The sequence below is a fragment of the Chiloscyllium punctatum genome, chromosome 40 (assembly GCF_047496795.1).
Source record: "Chiloscyllium punctatum isolate Juve2018m chromosome 40, sChiPun1.3, whole genome shotgun sequence".
Lineage (NCBI taxonomy): Eukaryota > Metazoa > Chordata > Chondrichthyes > Orectolobiformes > Hemiscylliidae > Chiloscyllium > Chiloscyllium punctatum.
Window position 1 is genome coordinate 11,295,789 of NC_092778.1, and position 22,285 is coordinate 11,318,073.

The 22,285-nt window shown below is 41.0% G+C and overlaps 1 protein-coding gene across 3 annotated transcripts in view; it reads left to right on the forward strand.

The window, feature by feature from the left end:
• sdk1a (sidekick cell adhesion molecule 1a) overlaps positions 1–22,285 on the forward strand; it is a 903,166-nt gene that overhangs the window by 350,234 nt on the left and 530,647 nt on the right. For all 3 annotated transcript variants that reach the window (XM_072559294.1, XM_072559292.1, XM_072559293.1), the window contains exon 4: positions 12,932–13,079. In XM_072559294.1, the coding sequence (XP_072415395.1) occupies positions 12,932–13,079 (148 nt within the window). The remainder of the gene's footprint in view (positions 1–12,931; positions 13,080–22,285) is intronic.

The following is a 22,285-nucleotide window of genomic DNA, read 5'->3' on the forward strand; positions in this document are numbered from 1 at the left end:
TAGAGAGAAGTTTTCTGATTTAGTTTTGATCATAGCTCTCCAATATCACAGGAACACTCCAATTTCCATTTCTCACCCTCCATACTACCTTAATTGCCCAGTTTTTGTCTGACATTAAAGTGGGATAAAGATGTCAGGGCTGAGCAGGTGAAGGAGCTGGGTTTGAGATGGGTCGTAGTAAGATTCAGGGTGCTGGAGGCTCCAGAGTGTTTTTTTATATTTCTGTTTATTTGAAGGGCTACATTCCTGCTAAGAACAGCCGTGAAAAAAATCAGTAGAAGTAGCTCTGAATAATCAGGCACTCAGCAGGCTCCAATGGGTCAATCAATGTGTTGGGGTCAGGGTGAGGGTTGGGGGACACTGCTGCAGATTTGAGCTGAAGTGAGCTCCTCGTAAGTTGCAGAGTCCTCAGGAGCAGTGACCCCCTCTGCTTATTGCTGCTGAGAGGGCAAAAATACCGTTATTATGTGGTCAATGTCCCAGAGAATTTCAATCTTTTCACCTGTGTAACACTCTTTTTCAGCAGGTAACTAATAAGTTACCAAGAAGATAATGCACAAAGTCTGCTTAAAATACACTTGTGCTATGTTTTTCACCGATTATTTTAATGGCATTGCACAACAGAGGTTCAAGTTGCCATGAAGTGGATGTGTTTATTAAAATGACAGACAGAATGATGGTATCTATTAGTCATTTTTGATTTACTACTTAAAATGCAATTAGCCACATCCAGATTTCCAGTGTACCTAACACATTCTATAACACTGCTCTGGCTGAAAGTTTCAGGTGGACTTCAGACTAGAGTAAAGCAAAGCTGGTAGTGAGAAAAGTGGAAGGCAGTAGAAATAAATGCCAGCATCAAATAGATTTAAAAGGCAGAATAACAATATTCTAGCTGAAACCAGACTGCATCTATAACAAGGTTACAATTGATGATATACAAAGAAGTAAATGGATATGATCTGATTGCTATTATGGGGATGTGACTTAAAAAAAAATCAAGGCTCAGAACTGAATATTCTAGAATGTTCGATATTCATGACTGGCAGAAAGGAAAAGCAAGTAGAGTAGTGCTAAAAATAAGGGCTTGGGTGCATTAACAGGAGAGGAACTTAAGTCAAAAGAAAAAGACGTAGAATCTGTTTGAGTAGAAATAAGAGTTTGGAGAATTTTGCTATTCAGCCAAGGAGGATCAAAAAGCTGATAAAGGGAGAGCAGAATATGAATATAAACTAGCAAGAAGCACAAATAAAGACTGTAAAATTTCTATAGTTCTGTAAAATGAAAATGTTAGCAAATACAAATGTGGGTCCATTCTTGACAGAGACAAAAGAATTTATAATGGGAAATAGGGAAATACAGAAGAGCTATCTTGTTAATCAAGCAAAGTCAACAGTTCTCCTGACTATCCAAATGACTTCCCACTTAGGGAAGCTTTTTAGGAGCTGAGAATTAAATTATATTTTTCTTCTATAATTATTTTACTGGGTTTGTTCATTACCAGTCCCCTAAAACAAACTCGGAAAATGCTGGAGAAACTGAGCAGGTCTGGCAGCATTTTGTTGAAAGGGAAACAGTTAACCTTTTGAATCTGGTAAGAGCCGCCTTCAGAACTGAAAAGTAGCAGAAATGTTAACATGAGAGCATGGTGTTTATTAAAATGGCATGTGATTGGGAGGTCAGGGTCATTCCTACAGACAGAGCAGAGGTGTTCCACGAAGCGGCCACCCAGTCTATGTTTGCTGTCATCAGTGCGAAGGAGACCATATTGTGACCTACTAAGCCTCTCTGAATCTTTACCTCATGCCCTTCTCCTCGAAGATGGTCATTGAAACCTAACTACTGTGAACTCACCCTTCAATTCCTCTATACCCTGGGACACACAAATCAATGATATAAAACTTACTAAAAGAAGTTAAAAAAGGCTTATGGCATGCTTGCCTTCATTGGTAGTGGCATTTAGTATGAGGAAAGATAAGTTATGTTGCAGCTTTATAGAACTTTAGTCAGGCCACACTTGGAATATTGCATACAGTTCTAGTCAGCACAGTACCAGAGGATTGTGAATGCCTAGGAGAGGGTACAGAAAATGTTGATCAGGATGTTACCTGGAATGGGGGATTTTAGTTATGAAGAAAGATCAGACAGACTGGGCTTGTTTTCACAGGTATGCAGGAGTTTTGAAGGAAGACCTGATAGAAGTTTGTAAGATTGAGAATGGCATGGACAGAGAGGAGGCTTTTTCCTCAGGGCGGAGGGGTTAATTACAACGGGACACTGGTCCGAGGTGAGAGAGGGGAAAATTTGTGAGGGAAGTATTTCACACAAAGGGTGGTGAGTGGGTGAAATTGAATCAAAGCTTGACAGTTAACTGTCAGCCTTCATCAAAGTGACAAATTCTCTATAGCAAGATCTTAGATTGGTGGTGGACACTAATTAGTTATCAGCAATATTTCCCATGCATACTAAATGCTGTTCCCCTTCAGAGTGGTATTTTTGCACGTGTCCTGATGGATGTAAGGTGAAAAGCTTTAACAAAATATGTTTTTATTCAACAATATATCCATACCATGGAAATTTGGGAAAAAAGGCACATTCCATAGTTCTGAATGCAATAGGAGACAGTGTTCCATTTCGGAAAGTGCACAAGCTGACCAACTGGAGGTGCCAAGGCTGCAGCACATTTAGATAGGTCACAGGACCTAGTTTGTCAGTTTGTAAAACTATTTGATTTGAACACGATAAAATTACATGCCTGAGTAGAAACTGCATTTGCCTCCTCTTTTCTGTGAAACCCCTCACATCAAAATTTAAGAGTTGAAAACTCACTTGGAGACTGCATGACTCCAAATGGAGCATTCCAAAAGGGAGAGCTCTTCATTGATACAACTTGAGAGTTCTTGAAAGAGAATCTAGAATCAATCATCATGGTGTCCAGATAAAAAGAATTTAGACAGCCATAATTGGTGCAGGGACAAAGAAGGAACATCACATTAACAGGCCCTTCGGCCCTCCAAGCTTGTGCCAACACATTTAACTCTTCCATACTAAAACCGTCTTCACTCACAGAATCTGTATGTCTCTATTCCCTTTCCATTCATATATTTGTCCAGGTGCTTCTTGAATGCTGCTATTGTGTCTGCTTCCACCGTCACCTCTGACAGCATGTTCCAGGCACCTCGCCACCCTTTGTGTGAAACTTGCTTCCCACATCTCTTTTTTTTGGTAGATACTTTTATTGAAAAGAAGATTTGAGTTTTTTTTACAAAATTAATATAAAATAGTGTTTCCACTTTTCAGTATAATAACAGCACCAATATAAAATTAAGAAAATTAATTACTAATCTACTCTACAAACTACTGAAACACAGAATAAGACATAAGAAAGAAAACTTTATATATAAGAAAAACCACAGTGTCGTACATGACTGTCAACAAAAAAAGGGGGAAAAGGTAAGTAAATAAATAAGTACACATTCAGAATAAAATTATATCAAGTCACAACAAAACTCGTATTTATACGGGATTCTTCCTACCAGGGGCCCCCAAACCAGCAAACATCATCCTCACGGCTAAAAAAGGCCCTAGGCAGTATGGCTGATACATTTGCATTGGTGCAGTTCAAAAAGGGCTGCCATGTTCTGTAAAATAATTCTGTTTATTGGTGCACCATATTCATAAGGAAGTCAAGGGGAATATGTTCCATAACTATCCTGTGCCAATTTGAAAGCCCCCGGGGACTTTCCAATACCCAACTTATTAAAATATTTTTCCTCGCACAAAAGGAAAGGTTAATAAATAGTTTCTTCCCATTTGCATCTAGAGAAGGAAAATTTGGAAAGCCCAAAAGGAAAGACACTAGGTTCAACCCAATCTCCGTTCCCAAAATCTTTGCCAAGGCGTTCACTACACTGTCCCAATATCTACGAATCTTATGGCACGTGACAGTGAGTGAGAGTACCAACTTCTATTTTACATTTAGGGTACATTGGGGATGCTCGTACCTTGAACTTTGCAAGACGCTCTGGTGCCATGTGAGCACTATGAAGAGTATCTTCAATTGAATAGCCTGAGTTCTGTTACAGATAGAGATCTTCCTGGCATTTTCCCAGATATCCTCCCACATCTCTAAGGAGACTTCCATCCCCAATTCTTGATTCCAGGTTTTATATAACTGTTCCATATCCTTTGGATACCTTATTACCTAGCGAGTGGCAGAGAGTACTGACCGAGGGTGTACCCATTGGCCGAAGCGCACTCCTTTCCATATCTGATTTGTACGGATTTGTCATCAATGTGGTCGTTTTTTGTATGAAATCTTGTCCTTGAAAATATCGAAAAAGGTCCTTGTTAGGCAACCTGAACTTCTGATGCAACTGTTTGAAGGACATCATGACCTCCCCATCGAACAGATCTCCTCCCAACAGGAGATGCCTCTGGACTCCCAAATTTTAAGTCCAGCGTCAGTCAAGCCCAACACTCCCACTTTAAGAGTAGAAGGGGAGGTTTTTTTTTGTGAATACCCTCATCCTGTCACATCATCCTCCAAGCTTTGATTGTATTTAATACAACTGGGTTTTTACAAAGATCTGTAATAACTCTTATGTTATCCATAAATAATAGATGATGAGGGAACATTTTGCTTGGGAAGCCTCAGTATCCAACCAAATTGATTGTGGGTCACAAGAGACCCAATCAGCCACATATGATAACAAAGAACTCAGTTGGTACCTCCTGAAATCCGGAAAATCTAGACCTCCCCTTACTCGTGGGAGCTGCAACTTATCTAATTTAATAAGGGGCTGTCAATGATTCCAAATAAAGGAGCCAAGCCAAACACAAAGCGTCTGCCTCGGCAACATCAAAGGAAACATTCTCATGGGTTATAATAGGCGAGGTAGAATATTCATCTTGACCAAAGCTATTCTTCCCAGCCAGGATATCAGGAGATCTTCCCAACATTGGAGGTCCTGCCTTATTTTCTCTAATAAATGTGTATAATTAGCTTTGTAAAGCTGTCCAAATACCAGGGTATTAAAAATACCTAAACAGAGTAAACCTCCCAGTGACCACCGAAAGGGGAATCGGGATCCATCCAGAAAATTGGATATGCTGGTAAGACCTCCTAACTGCATGGCCTCTGATTTCATAAAGTTAATTTTGTAACCTGAGAACATACCAAATAGGTTAACCACTTGAATTAAGCGGGGCACAGATATGAATGGGTCATTTAGGAAAAGAACGACATCGTGCGTATAAAAAGTGATTTTATGCTTACCCGATCCTATCTCAGGGGTTGTTATATTAGGGTCGGTTCGGATGGCTTCCACCAGAGGATCAATCACTAATGTAAATAGTAGTGGTGAGAGAGGGCATCCTTGACGATAACTTTTGTCAACACTAAAGCTATCCAATCTAATGCCATTGGTAATCACCGCTGCTTTAGGGCCGTTATATAATACCGCGACCCACTTGGTAAAGACCTCTCCAATGCCAAACCGTTCCATAGTTTAAAAAAGATATGGCCATTCTACCCGATCGAATGTCTTATCTGCATCTATGGAGATGACTAATCCCGGTATCGCTCCTTGCAGCAGACTTGTACCATATTTAACAATCTTCTAATGTTATTAGTAGATCTGCGACCCATGATAAACCCCGTCTGTTCCTCTTTTATAACAAATGGTAAAACCCTCTTCAGTCTTAATGCCAACATTTTTGAGAGAATTTTAAAGCCCACTTTCAATAAAGATATAGGTCTGTATGAAGTACAGTCATCTGGGGCATTTCCTTTCTTAAGAATGAGAGGGACACTTGCTTCTCTCAGGGAGGGCAGGAGGCTATCCTGACCTGACTATAGTTGGTCTGGCCAATTCGTCGATAAATTCTTCACTGAAATCAGCCTGAAATCTGTCTGGTCCGGGCGCTTTACCACTCTGGAGCTGCCTCACCACCTCCTGGACTTCCTGGGTTGTTGGGGGGGGGGGGGCATTCAAAAGCTACACCTGCTCCAAGGATAAGCCCGAGAAGGCCAGATTTTTAAAAGAGATTCTATCCTCACAGACTTATATAACTTAAAGTAGAACTTTCTAAAGGCTGCATTGATCTTTTTAGGATCACAAGTCAAGTACCAGCACCCTCTCTAATAGACATAATGGATTGGGGAGCCTTCTTCTTTCTGGCAAGGTCTGCTAGATACCTGCCCGGCTTATTGCCGTGCTCAAATAATCTCTGCTTTGCAAACAGTGTCTCCCTCTTTGCCGTTTGAGTAAGTGCAGTATTCAAAGTAGCCCTGAGGGCTGTAATCCGCTGTAATTTAGTAATGGATGGCCTATCAACATACGCTGTCTCAGCTGCCTTCAGGCGAACCTCAAGCAGATGCTGTTGTTCTCCCTTTTGTCTTTTCCGGGTCGCAGAATATGAGATAACCAAGCCGTGCGCATATGCCATAGCAGTCTCCACGTCACCGATGGGTTGCTGGCTGTACCTGAATTCATACCCCAGAAAATTTTAAATTCCTGCGAGAAGTATTCGATGAACATACTATCCTTCAATAGGAAAGGGTCCATATGCCAATGTTGGGAACCCACCTTGTCATCACTAGTCTTGACCTCCACATACATTGCTGCGTGGTCGGATATAGTTATATTCCCTATTTTACAAGACATTTTGAATTCAGGAAGGTTGAGGGGACAAAAAAACATATCAATTCTGGTCCGATACTTATGTGGGTGAGAGTAAAAAGTAAAATTTCTACCCTCAGGGTGAAGACATCTCCACACATCTACCAGTCCCAACTCCCTATTCAGATCAGCCAAATGCCTGGATCTCTGAGATGTACTCTCAGAGCTCCTAGGTATCCTGTCCACCTTTGGGATCAATAACACAATTAAAATCTCTCCCTATAATATAATGCACCCGTGAGCCATCAACTTGGAGAGCGCAACAATTATAAATTTAAAAGCATGTGGTAGGGGGCAATATACATTCAAAATCCTGTACTTCTCTCCATATATTAGGGATTTAACTAATATATACCATCTGGACTCATCTTTTATCTGGCTTAGCATTTGGAGGGGAAGATTCTTCTGGATAAGAATGGCTGATCCCCTACTTTTTGAGCTAAAAGATGAAAAAAACACCTCACCAAATCCTCCCTGCTGCAGCTTCGAATGCTCCTTTAAATGACTAACCATGATTGTTCAAGAATGTCTGAGACCTCCCAGGAGAAAGAACCCCACTCAAAAAGCATTGGGTAGAGACCATAAATAATTCACATAAATTTAAAAATACAACCTTTAAAACAACTAAATCAATACAACTAAGAACTACTTCTTTAAAAAAACATAAGACATAATTCAAAGGAGACTTTCCCCCTTGTCCATAGGGGGCACTCCTACTTCCAGTAATCCCACGATAACACCTTCCAGCTAAAGCCATGCCCTCGGCCCAGACATTACAAAGTAAATAAACAAATGGTAATGTCTTATAATACAGGAGTTAGAAGTGAGCAACCAACCAGCCCCCTCCATATTATTACCTAGGCACCCTTAACAAGACAGCAACATAAAATGAAATACATAAAATTACAATCCCAGCAAATATTAAGGAAACAAAGACTCAAACATGCCCCAACAATTGGATAAACCAAGCAAATTAAGATAAGGGTTAAAAGAAAGAACAAACCACCGCCCCTCCCCCCCCCCCCCCCCAAAGAAGGATGGAAAAGAGAAAGGGGGAGGGAGGAGGAGACAACAAAGGGGGTAAAATAAAGTCATTGTCCATATATTCAAGTCCATCAGTCTATTTGAAAGCATCCAAAAATTATTTTACTTCTTCCGGCGATCCAATTTTATGCACAGACCCTCCATGATTGAAGCGCGGCGTTGCCAGGTATCGCATGGAATATCGAATATTTAAATCCCTCATACGCTTCTTTACCTCGTCAAACTCCTTCCTCTTGCATACCACAATCGGAGAAAAGTCCTGGAACAGCATTATTGTGGATCCCTTGTATACCATGGCTTGGGGATCCTTCACCAAAACTCTGGAGGCCTCCAGGAACATTTGTTTTTCCCTGTAGTGCTGAAGTCGCACTAGGACCGAGCGTGGACGCTGGTCCAAACCAGGCCTGCGTACAGCAACCCGAAGGGTCCGCTCAACCCACACCTGGCCTAACTCTGACTCCAGCTTCAGCAGTTGTGGGAGCCATTGGTCTAAAAAGTCAACAAGCTAGCCTTACTCCTCCCGTTCGGGAAGGCACAGCAACCAAATATTTTTCCGATGACCTTGATTTTTGAGGTCATCGATATGTTCTTCTAAGGCTCGGACTTGACATTCCAGAGCCTGGACCTGACCCACGGAGGATTCAGCAGTGGTCTCAGAGGCCGTGGCTCATTGCTCAGCCCTTCCAACACGCTGCTCGAGGTTCTCGGTTATGCTGCAGAAGCATGACTGAGATCGACTCCCACCTGGACCGAGTCTCTTCAATGACGTGTCGATCTTCTCTCGGAGCTTTACAAACTCCAAGATCAGGCTCGCCTTTGCAGGTAAGTCCCCCGGGGTGGCTGCGGACACATCTGTGCTGCACGGAGGAGGAGGGCAGGGGTCTCTGCCTGTTGCAAACTCGGTGGTCCTTTACCTTTGGTCATTTTAAAATGTATCAAACTGCAAAAGTTTGATACAGAATAACTTTGGCTGTTGGGGAAAAGCTATTTTTAGTAGTTTGAAAAGTGAGGAGAGGGTAGGTACCCCACTTTGCCTGGGTCCTGGGCAGAGCTCAGCAGACTCAGACCTCCTGGGTTGCCGCCATCTTGAATTCCCCCCACAACTCTCCCCCCTCTCACCTTGGACCTGTGTCCCCTAGTAATTGACCCCTCCACCCTGGGAAAAAGCCTCATACTTTGCACTCTCTCCATGCCATTCACAATCTTACTAATGATTTGGAGATGCTGGTGTTAGACTGGGGTATACAAAGTTAAAAACAACCACCTGATGAAGGAGCAGTGCTCCAAAAGCTAGTGCTTCCAATTAAACTGTTGGTCTATAAACCTGGTGTTGTGTGATTTTTAACTTTGTACACAATCTTACTAACTCGTATCAGCTCGCCCCCCCACCACCCCCAACCCCCTGCATTCCAATGAAAACTAACCCAGTCGACCCAACCTTTTGTTAGCTAAAATCCCCTGTATCAGGCAACATCCTGGTAAACTTTTTCTGTACCCTCTCCAAAGCATCCACATTGTTCTGGTAATGTGGTGATCAGTGGCAATAGCTTGTATGCCAAATGACTGAGGCAACCGAGCAACATTTTGCATCATTTAAGATTTACTTTTGTTTGAATTTAACTGTTAATTGGCCAGATAGTTTTATGTCGATATTGTGCAGAGCTTTTGGTTTTTTTCCAACATGTGGAGCACTTGGTTGTGTTTGCACCTTGTCGAACCTTTTGTTCCTCATTTTTGTGTCTTTGCCTGACTAAATTTTGTTCACAATAAAGTAGTTCCTCACATTGTCATTTAATCAGCTGGTTGACTTGTTTCTAATGCTAAGCTATATGCAGTCTTTTAGATATACTTGGCAGTATTCCCCCCCCCCCCATTTAAATTCAAACTTTGTTTTGGCCAATGGAAGAATGGCACATGGAGAAAGAATCAGGCCTGTCTCTGTGTCTGTCTCCTTCACCCCTCCGACCAGGTCCCTAGACAGGAAAACAAATCTTAGCAGGACTTATACACTTAATGGTAAGGTCCTAGGGAGTGTTGCTGAACAAAGAGACCTTGGAGTGCAGGTTCATAGCTCCTTGAAAGTGGAGTCACAGGTAGATAGGATAGTGAAGAAGGCGTTTGGTATGATTACTTTTATTGGTCAGAGAATTGAGTACAGGAGTTGGGAGGTCATGTTGCGGCTGTACACGACATTGGTTAGGCCACTGTTGGAATATTGTGTGCAATTCTGATCTCCTTCCTATTAGAAAGATGTTGTGAAACTTGAAAGGGTTCAGAAAAGATTTACAAGGATGTTGCCAGGGTTGGAGGATCTGAGCTACAGGGAGAGGCTAAACCGGCTGGTGCTGTTTTCCCTGGAGCGTCAGAGGCTGAGGGGTGACCTTATAGAGGTTTACAAAATTATGAGGGGCATGGATAGGATAAATAGACAAAGTCTTTTCCCTGGGGTCGGGGAGTCCAGAACTAGAGGGCATAGGTTTAGGGTGAGAGGGGAAAGATATAAAAGAGACCTAAGGGGCAACTTTTTCACGCAGAGGGTGGTATGTGTATGGAATGAGCTGCCAGAGGATGTGGTGGAGGCTGGTACAATTGCAGCATTTAAAAGGCATTTGGATGTATATGAATAGGAAGGGTTTGGAGGAATATGGGCCGGGTGCTGGCAGGTGGGACTAGATTGGGTTGGGATATCTGGTCGGCATGGACGGGTTGGACCGAAGGGTCTGTTTCCGTGCTGTACATCTCTATGACAGAGCATTGACAGTTTTCCTGGTAACAGGATTCTCAAAGGAGGTCTCCATATACCAAGTTAAAATAATATGAAAATATGACTGCTTTTAGTTGACTGAATTACTGGAAGGTTTTTACAATCACATGATGTATTAAATTTCATGCATAAACTTAGAGTTCCAGTTAAATGTCACTGTTCTGAAATATGTAAGTGACTTAAGCTTGTGTTGTGAAGATGTCAGTGTACTGTACCTTTTAAGAGCATTAAAAGCTAGCAGAACTACCTGACAGCACTAAGTGTTCTGAATAAGATAAAATATAAATGTGGTCCATCAGCTAGGGTAGCTCGTTGCCTAGATACAAAAACAAATTTTAATTAGGCCAATCAGTTTGAATTATACACTCCAAAAATACCAAACTCCAATCAAGTTTGAATTTAATATGTTGACAATATTAAAAACCAGTCTTACAATCCGATGCTTTGGAGGGTACAAGACCTGGAAAAATTGAATAGTTGGGAAAGAACTGTCAAAAGACCAACAGATGCAGGCTGCGAGTCAGAAACTGTCTGAGAGGTACCTGTCTAGAGAAGGAGGTTGCACAGAGGAAAGCATGAATAGCAACCTGGAGAGCTAGTCTACAGAGGAAGGTATAATAAGAAGATTTCGACTGCTGGTTGGTTTGAAATTTGTATTTTTGGTAAACCTTAATTGGGGGTTTTATCTGACTAGTATTACAGAAGCGAAAGTACAAGACAGGTTAGAAGAAGGAGTTGTAAATAGTTGTTAGTTAATTATTCTCTGTTAATACTTGAAGAAACAAAGTTGTTAATTTTTACTTTAAATAGTTTTTGGCCTCTCGGATTTTCACAGATTACTGCATGGGATAAATACTTTCTGTGTTGCTGGTTTAAAGTAAGCAGGAAGGTTTACCCTTGTCGTAACACTTGGGAGAGAAATCCAAATGCAGTTATAGTTACTTGTATTCATGAAACTTCGTGCTTAATAAAGGACATGGGAATGTTAGCAGATGGCTACTTAATATAAATATAGGTCATATTTAATCAAATTAGCAATCTGTCAGCTCGACGAAATGTTGGCTGAAACTCAAAGCAGCATTAAGGAGAATTTCACTTTCAAGACCAAGTTTGAAGTTAACAGTTTAAATTCAACATGGATTCAAGGGTAAAAAGTCAGTTTAGAATGTCATGGAAAAATGACCTTGTTCTAATTTTTAAATGCTAGAATTATTGTAATGTTTCCTATGTTCGACAAATAATTTCTGACTTGAAAAATCAAACTAAGACGCGATTATATAGAGTCATAGAGAGAGACAGCAGGGAAACAGACCCTTTATTCCACTTTGTCCATGCCAATCAGATATCCTAAATAAATCTAGTTCCATTTGCCAGCATTTGGTCCATATCCCTCTAAACCTTTCTTATTCACATACCCATCCAGATGCCTTTTAAATGTTGAAATTGTTCCAGCCTTACCACTCACTCTGTCAGCTCATTCCATACACGTACCACTGTCTGCATGAAAATGCTGCCCCTGAGGTCCCCCTTAAAATGATATCCACTAGTGTTGGACTCCCTCACCCTGGAGAAAGTGAAATGATTCTCGAGAGGCTGCTATACTAACACCCAAGTCACTCTTTATTAACCTGTGGAAAGTTCTTGACATTGATCCAGTTCCCTCAGAGCGACAAGATGTCTGACACATATTTATAATCTGTCAGCCAGGGCTCCCTGATTGGACCAGATTAACAAAGCCAACAAGGGAACTTATTCTATGAGGTCCATCTGGCTGACCTCATAACATTCACTACTGTATTAATTCTAAATTAAAGATTTTAATGTCCACTTGTGACAATTCAAACACTTATGCAAACAGAACAAATGTTACTCACACACTGGTAAATATGGAAGAATTACATACTTAATTTTGGTTGTTCAGTTTTTCACTTATTCACAAAATAAAAATTATTTTTATAAATTGAATATAGATTTGGACTAACAACGAATACCTCAACTCTAATCATTAATGAAATGCTCATTTTCTAGTCTGCAATTTCTGTGTATACTGGTACATTTTAGGGAAAAATGACATGTATGTGCAGTTCTATCGTTTTATCCTTTGAAGGAGAAGAATCAAGCATTGCTTGCTTTAACTGCATTTTAATAACTGGTCCTCTTAATCTGGGGATGGAATACAGTACCAAAGAAAGGGAAGAAAAATGAATAGAATATGTGAGTAGAATTACATGATAGTTGTTCTTTGACGCTTACAATGCTGTTTATAAGTAGTAGTCTACAAAGTTGATCCCATGCATTGCAAGAGTAAATATTATTTGAATATCTTTCACTTTCTTCTCCTGTTTAGTTTGGTCCCTAATGTTTTAATTACAGAAGTAGTGTAGGTCTCATGGTCTCTTAGTAATTTTTGTCATTTGAAACTTCTCACTTTTTCCTGTAGACATGGGAAATTTTGAAGGAGGCAACAAACGGATTACAGTGTCACAGGGTCAGGCTGCTGTGCTAAAATCTCCAGACATCAGCAGCTACCCACAACCACAAATGACATGGTTTCGTGATGGCCAAAAGATTATCCCAAGCAACAGAGTGTGAGTGAACATATTCTTAGCTGTTAACATGTCAGTGGTGATTTTTGTTTTAAATAAATTGATGATAGAATTGTGGAAATTTCCTCAATGCTAATGTAAAGAATTTATTTTAAGAATTCACACTAATGGCTTGAACTTTGTGTGCTAAAAACATGAATTGTGTGCAGGGCTCAATGTACTCTTTAAATTTTTCCATCAATTACTTCACCAGAAAAATACACCACATTAAATTAGCATTAATGCATTTCTTCACTGCAATTTAGTCAGAGTCTTCGCAGGGGTGAATAAAGGAGGGTACTTGACAGTTATTATCTAAGATCAATATTCATATCTGTCTTAATTATTTAAGTTAAAGAAACATTATATTTTTAACCAATGGTTTGTTTCCATTCTATCAGATTTCAGTGTATTATAAAAACAAATCTAACATTGAGGTCAGAAATCTGTACTGAGCTCTGCTCTAACATCACTAAGCTATGGTAGAAGTGTGGAATTTCTTTTGCATTTCCAATTATGGTTGACAGACCAGGAGTAGCTTCCAAGGAAGTTCTCTGTTTTCGTTACATGATTCAGGCCTGAATTCTGCTTGCACAATTCTCAAGTTGTAATGATTGCAAGAATCCAAAATTTACCACAATGATTGTGATTTTGGGTTCTTATTGTTATATCAGTTTCTCCAGAAAAACGTTTGAAGTTTTAAGACATCTTAAATTATTACAGAAATAATTGCTAAGAACAAACATATCAGATGGAATATTTTACTCACCCTTATGTTGAGTTTGGTGGTGGTAAGGGGAGCCATCATTTTGGGACCCTGAAATACTCCTATCAGCTAACACTGATACTAACTAAGCAATGGTTGCCCTCCTTCAGAGGCAGTCAATACCTTACCAGAGTATTCAGAGTTATGATTGGGAGCTGCTAAAAGCCAACCCCTGTCTTTGCTCTTGATCCTCTTCTTCCACAACCTTGGTATGCAACTCTTCTTGCCATTGTTCACTTGTGACTTGATCTCTTGATGATCAGAGGCCTGGAACAAATGAAGTATACTGGCAGCATCAAAAGGCAAATTTCAGAGATAGATTAAGTGGTCCATTGAAGGGAATACAGGTAATGGTAATGCCGAGGTTGAGAATTGCTGAAGATTTGCAACATTGTCAGCATTCACACCAGCATTGCATTGGCTGTCAGCCAACTGTAGGCAAGATTGCCACCACAAAATATTTAAATTCAACCACTTGTTGAGATCTTGCAAACTCTAGCAGATGAAGGGCATTAGTGATGAAGCTTCATATAAAGTTCTGCAGCTGTTTAGACACAGGATTAATCAACTTTAAACATTTTCCAAGTGAGTATTAATCTCTGACTGAATCTGAGACTTGCCAGTGATTCCCCAATGCAGTTTCTCTAAGCCTTCCAAAAGAGACGAATATGTGTTACTGTTATAGTTTTATGCAGATACACTATATTGCTCATTACTTGCAGTGTTCATACTTCTTAAAACGGTGGGTAAGTTGCGGCTTGTCAGATAAAACCTTACTTGAACTTCACATCAGTGTAATGTGTTGGGCACAACACAAATGCTTTCCGACCTCTCAGCCCTGTTCCTAAAGGGCTGCTAAAATGCAAGCCTCTGCCTACATTATAACAAGGACTATAAATACTTCAGAACTGTAATGTGTTTAAAGACTTCTGGTGATTGTGAAAAGTGCTATATAAGGGTAAAGTTTCTTTTCGTTAATGTAACCTTGATCCTTTTGCGAATTGAAATTTAAAACTGTTTAGAGAAATAAATAGCTAAACTTGAGAGAGATTTCAGCTGTAAGTCATCAGATGAATAAAGTGACTTAATGTAGGGAGTGGATATTTGGTTAAACAGCACTCTTCTTGGGATCGCTGTATCTGTAGTAATCAAGAATCGGCCTGCAACTAACTTCCAGGTCTGGCCTCACAAAGAAACAAAAGCTTGTGTGGCAAGTTTTTCCTTTTACTGCAAACTGTTTCCCAAAGTCCACAAATCATCTTCAGCTCACAATTCCCAGTTCACAGCTCTAAACTAAAAGAATAAAAATAAAATGGTGAAAAATCAACAAGGGTTCTAATAGTACTTACTTCCTCAACAAAGAAGAAACTGTCCTTGAAGTCTTTAGTGATGTTTTGCAACAATATCAGTGATAAGAATCTTTGTCATTGGCCACAAGGCCTCTGAAATAGGTGATCAGGTCTAGGAGATGGACAAATCTCCTGAAGACCTTTGGCTTTTTCATAGTGTGACATTTTAAAATCCTTACTGCATAACATTGGATGTAACCTTTCAAACCAGGAAATAAAAAGAAATGAAGTTGAATGTTTGCACTCTAAGCATGTTTTGGTGCAGTTGAAGTTTGAAAATTATATTGGAGTCTAGCCTGATATTGAGTTCTGGCAATTGTTGCTAGTTTTTTTTGGGATGCCTATTTTGGATCAGAGCTTTCATTAACCTAAACCTGATTTCCTGCATGGTAATTATTGCTGGGAATTTATTGACCCTGACCTGGGATTTCAGGATCAGACACAATGTGAGATGAAGGACTAAATATTCATGCATTTAGTGAGGATGGCTGACATGATGGGCAGTGTGAGAGTTGGACCTGTGTGATGCAGTCATTTGCTAGATCCTTTAAAAATGGAAAAATGTTTTGATCAAGATTGGAAGTAAATACTTAGACAAACTTGATGGAGCAATTTTCTTCAAGAAGAAAAACAAGTGGAGTTGAGAAAGGGGAATGAGTAGATGTAGTATATTTAGATTTCGAGTACTAAGCGTCTAGATGGATATATGAATAGGAGGGGTTTAGAGGGCAAATGAGACTAGATTAGTTCTGGATTTCTGGTCAGCGTGGACAAGTTGGACCATAGGATCTGTTTCCATGCTATACATCTCTATGAAAGACCGTTGACAAGATAAGTGCTCTTGATAATAGGGATAATGTGTAACTGTGAATTGGGGATAGGCTAAAATGCAGAAGACAGTTGGGATTAATGGCTCTTTTTCAGGTTGAAAAGATGTAATTCGTGAAATGCCACAAGGACCAGTCTTACGGCCAGATATATTTCGAGGAAGGGGCAGAGTTTATTTCTGGACAATACAACAATAGTTGAGAGGGCATATTGTGATTCAGACATAAGGGATTAGCAAGGGGATATAGATAGATTGAGTCAATAGAAAAAAAATGAGTTGATGGATGGAGTTTAATGTAGGAGTGTGAGGTCATGTACTTTGGTAGGAAGAATCAAAAATGGAGAGATTTAAATGGAGAGATTCTCCAAGAAAGTGCAGCACAGAGAAACTTGGATGTTCTTGTGCATGAAACAGAAAAGGTTGGCATGCAGGCGCAACAACTAACTGAAAAGACAAATAGAAATTTGATCTTTCTTGGAGGATGCTGGAATTTAAGAACAGTGAAATGTTGTTACTGAAAAATATTTAAAGAGGAGGAACATAGATTTTGGTAATAACTCGGAGTTGAGAGTTATAGGGAGCTGCATGAGAGCAGAGTTAAAGGGGTTAGAAAGAGTAAATGTTGAGAAGAAGTTTCCACATGTGGGGGAATCTCAAACTAGGGGGCGTAGTTAATGAGGGGACCCTCATCTAAAAGTGAGATACAAAAGAATTGCTTTTCCCAGAGGGCAGCCAGTGTCTAGAATTCTTCACTCCAGAGGGCTGGAAGATAGATTGTTGAAAATATTTAAAGAGGAGGAACATAGATTTTTGTAATAACTGGGAGTTGAGAGTTATAGGGAGCTGCATGAGAGTGGAGTTGAGGCCTGGGTAGATCAGACATGTTTATATTGAATAGTGAAGCAGCTTTGAGGGGTCGAATGGCCTAGTGCTGCTCTATTATCTTTCAGTATGGTGGGTTGTGAAAGGCTGAAACACCGTGGGCGGCACGGTGGCACAGTGGTTAGCACTGCTGCCTCACAGCGCCAGAGACCCGGGTTCAATTCCCGCGACTGACTGTGTGGAGTTTGCACATTCTCCCCGTGTCTGCGTGGGTTTCCTCCGGGTGCTCCGGTTTCCTCCCACAGTCCAAAGATGTGCAGGGCAGGTGAATTGGCCATGCTAAATTGTCCATAGCATTAGGTAAGGGGTAGATGTAGATATAGATGTAGGGGTATGGGTGGGTTGCGCTTCGGCGGGGCGGTGTGGACTTGTTGGGCCGAAGGGCCTGTTTCCACACTGTAAGTAATCTAATCTAATGTACAAAAAAAAAACCTCGCTCTCTTCTGTCTTGCATGCCACGGTTTTCTTGATAGGTGCAAGTAACATTTGCACCACTCATTCAATAAAAGAGAATCTAATCATTGTCCCTTGATGAATGGCATTAAACCCCCACTATCAACATTCTGATTTGGATGGATGGATTAAAGAAAACTCACATACTCTGTTAGGATCAATGACAAATGTTACAATGGATTTGTGCCAGGAATTTTATACCTGCATATATTTGGCTGCATTTGATATTGCTTTTAACAGTTGACATAATTTCCAACAGTGAAATGTATACAATTCTACTGAATGTGATTCACCGCACAAAGCTTGTGAAGGCAATCATTAGCTTGCTTTCTGGCTGTTCTGCCGGTAGTTTAAATCATCTGATGAGTGTGGTACTTTAGGAAAATGTAAGGTATTCTTCCATTTTTCTAAACCTTCCTTTGGGGAGCTGCCTGTTGATTATCCTGACTAAAGCCATGCATAGAATCAACAACATTAGCTAGTTTTGTTTTACACCTTTCATGAGGTTGCATGTCAATACAAGTGCATTGTTACTTCTCAAGTATGCCTTCTAATCATTAATACTTTCATTGCTTTGCTGACATAATACTTAGTAATTTTCTAGAAATTCCTTGTGTAAAAAACATTTGCTTAGAGTAAAAATTCTTCAATTAGTTTTGGGAATAGAGTATTGAACTGAATTTTTGATGAACACTTCGAGGAACAATTTTCTGAGGCTTAATCTTTACAGGATAATATATCGACAATACAGTGTAAAATTTAACCATCAGACAATAGTTATTTAAAATACAGGTCAGCATGATTCTTATTGGAATATCCTACTATATTATCAGAGCTAAATTATTAAATTATATTCCTTATTGGCTTATGAATAAAAGCGCGGCTAAAACGGATTGCAAAATATTTGCCTCAGTGTAATCATTAAATGTGGGAGTGTGTGAAAATTGAAAGGTCACCTTTTACCTTGGTCAAGTATCCCATCATGCAGCAGTATGTCAAATTCTTACTACTTCCACATTTGCCTCCTTGTTGATCTTCCAGATCAACACCTAAGTTTAGGAAAGTGGCCCATCCAAAAAAAGAGGGTGCATACTTGTACACACTTGTTCATCATGAGGGTCACCATGGGGTACGGTCCGGTAGACGATTACTGGCTTTGGAGCAAAAAATGTGGTAGGAGCAAACTGTGCACAACAACAGCCTGTAGTTCTTGATATGATACAAAGTATCAGGAGTATGATAGTAAAGATGACAAGCCCAATAACTAAGGAGGATCCCTACTTACCCAGCCAGGCGAGGTCAAAAGACCATCCAGATTCAAAAGGTGTGCTTACTTTCTTGACTTAGGAGCAAATGTGAGTCACCAAAACAATTTTTAGAATTGTTAGGTATGTGGGTACAACATTCCTGCCCTAATAACAGCTCAAGTGCCACCCCCCTTGGATAATTGAAAATCCAAGGCCAAGCATTTCTGAAGGGCCACTGTCCTAATGGCAACTAGCTCAGCGTTGATCTTAGTCAGGACTTCAGCAGTATAATTGGTATTTAATTTGCCCAATTCTTGGGAATGCAGATAGATTCTGTTAGGAGGAGAAGACATCCCTGTCCAGGTGAGAAATCCAGTGAGGGATCTTGTGGGCTTCACGGGAGTAGCCAACCCATCCAAAACTCTGATACGAGGTACGACATATCCCATTATGTCATCATTACACAACTGACAGGTACTTTTGGCACGCCCATCACAAGGCCATCTGTATCTAGTTTCAGTCATTTGCACCATGAAGTGCATCCACAGGGTTCTCATCATTTGCTTTAGTAGTTGCTAAGTTGGTGGGGTTATGTATTTTAGAGTTGGTCGCGTGCGCCCACTCCTTACCTCCTTCCAATTTAACTGCAGTTTGGCTTGTCAGTAACACTTAATATGGCCCTTCTACCTAGGGGGGAGAGAGAGAGAGAGCCATTTTTAAGAGACTTAACATACACTAAATTGCCAGGTGTAAAAGGGTGTGTGTTTGACCCATGGGGTTTTGGCATGGCCTCTATTACCTTTGAATGATTGGCCCGGGCCACTTCGCTCAGGGCTTGGGCATATTATGTGGTTTTCTCATCTACCCAGATCAGGGCTATTTCACATGTAGACAGAGGGGGTGGGTACCAGTAGTCATACGTCTTCACTTTGGGGTTTCAAATGGGGGTAGATCAGTGATTCTATTAACCTAGTTTTGAAGGGTGTACAGGGTAATAGGGTAGGCTTCAGGCCACTTAAAGATGTAGATGGAGGTGTAGTGGACAGCGAAGAGGGTTACCTCAGATTACAACAGGATCTGGACCAGATGGGCCAATGGGCTGAGAAGTGGCAGATAGAGTTTAATTCAGATAAATGTGAGGTGCTGCATTTTGGGAAAGCAAATCTTAGCAGGATTATACACTTAATGGTAAGGTCTTAGGGAGTGTTGCTGAACAAAGAGACCTTGGAGTGCAGGTTAATAGCTCCTTGAAAGTGGAGTCACTGGTAGATAGGATAGTGAAGAAGGTGTTTGGTAGGCTTTCCTTTATTGGTCAGAGTATTGAGTACAGGAGTTGTGAGGTCATATTGTGGCTGTACAGGATATTGGTTAGGCCATTGTTGGAATATTGCGTGCAATCCTGGTCTCCTTCCTATTGGAAAGATGTCATGAAACTTGAAAGGGTTCAGAAAAGATTTACAAGGATGCTGCCAGGGTTGGAGGATTTGAGCTATAGGGAGAGGCTGAACAGGCTGGGGCTGTTTTCCCTGGAGCGTCAGAGGCTGAGGGGTGACTTTATAGAGGTTTACAAAAGTATGAGGGGCAAGGATAGGATAAATAGACAAAGTCTTTTCCCTGGGGTCGGGGAGTCCAGAACTAGAAGTCATAGGTTTAGGGTGAGAGGGGAAAGATATAAAAGAGACCTAAGGGGCAACTTTTTCACGCAGAGAGTGGTACATGTATGGAATGAGCTGCCAGAGGATGTAGTGGAGGCTGGTATGATTGCAACATTTAAGAGGTATTTGGATGGGTATATGAATAGGAAGGGTTTGAAGGGATATGGGCTGGGTGCTGGCAGGTGAGACTAGATTTGGTTGGGATATCTGGTCGGCATGGACAGATTGGACCGAAGGGTCTGTTTCCATGCTGTACATCTTTATGATTCTGTGACATCATGTGCAGGTTAGGTGAATTGACCATGCCAAATTGCCCATAGTGTTAGATGCATTCGACAGAGGGAAATGGGTCTGGGTGGGTTACTCTTTGGAGGGTCATTGTGGACTTTGTGGGCCGAAGGACATGTTCCACACTGTAGAGAATCTAATCTAAATCTAAAAGTCTTTGCAAGATAATTTTTTAGCATCCCATTAATTTGTTCTGCTATTCCTGAGGAGTGGGGTTGATAGGGGATATGAACATTGTACACAAAATTCAATACTGTACTGCGCACAGTGCTGTTACTGTCGATACCCCTGTCATTATTCACTTGTTCTAGTCTTCCAGATTGTGGGATTATATCTTTCATAAGACATTTTACTAATGTTCGGGCATCATCCCTTTTAGTGGGAAATGTCTCCATCCATCTAGAGAATATATCTAGTATGATCAGTCTGTATTTAAACCCTCCTGAGGGAGTCATATGGACAAAATCAATCTACAAGTTCCAAATGACCCCTCAGAGATAGGTTGATGATCAAAATGTGCGGTTGTTCTTCCTCCAGTGCACTGTTGGCAAATAATGCAGGTTTCTGTTATTTTTTTCAAGATAGTGGATATCCCAGGAGTAAACCATTGTTGGATAATGTGATGTATCATCTCTCCTTTTCCTACATGCCCCTGCCCATATGCCAGCCAGGCAAGGGTATGGAAGAAAGTCCGTGGACAGACCACTCTACAGTCAGAATGCCGCCTAAGGCATCAGTGGAGCGTCCAACACAAGCCCAGAAATCATGTTTTACCTCTGCAGCCATGTCGTGTACCTGAAGAGCTGCTGCAAGGTCAATGGTGGAGGGGACTTGTATCTTAACGAAGACATGGACCATGACCGTGTGTGTCTGAGGGGCCTCACAGGCGGCAGCATCTGCGGCTGCGTTGCTGGGGTCACCTTGTCCTTAGAGATAGTATGAGCTTCACATTTTGACAACCACAACATGTGCAAGGATAGGTTGTTGATAAGAGTCATGTGTTGAATAGATTTATTGGATGAGGTAATAAACCCACTATTTTTCCAGAATATATTGAAGTCATGAACCACCCCAAAGGCATAACGAGAATCAGTATAAACGTTAATGATTTTCCCATGGCAAGGATACATGCAAAGGTAAGGGCAAAGAGTTCAGCAACCTGGGCTGAAGTCCTGGTTTGGAGAGCGCATGCTTCTAGCATTTTGAAGGGAGTAACAACCATGTAAATGGGCAAGGGAATGATCATCAGAGGGATGTATGGGCGAACCAACAGTGAACAGAACAAGGTCAGGATTGTCAAGAGGTGTGCAGGATAAATCAGGGCAAGGAGAGGTAACGGAGTCTGCCACCTGCAGGCCGTCTTGGTGGTAGGATTCCAAGTCAGAGAAAGTAGGAAGGAGGGTAGTGGGATTCACTGAAGGGGCACGGCGGAATGATAGATTCGACTTGGACGACAGTGGGGTTGGCCTTTTCCAGCATGGTAGCAGAGACAGGCTTGCAGGCCATGGACCACTGGAGGTAACTGAGAGGAGTAACAGGCCGCTGGGTGCTTCAGACCACCATGGGTTTGGACGAGTACTCCACTGGCAAAACCCTCTCATTCGTTAACATAGAGGATGAAAGACTTACACTAATCGGGTAAGCCCAAAGCTGGAGCCTGTGTCAGAGTAGTATGAAGTTTCTCAAACCTTTGCAACCACTCGGGGATCTACTTATTAGAATGAAGCTGACCCTTAAGAG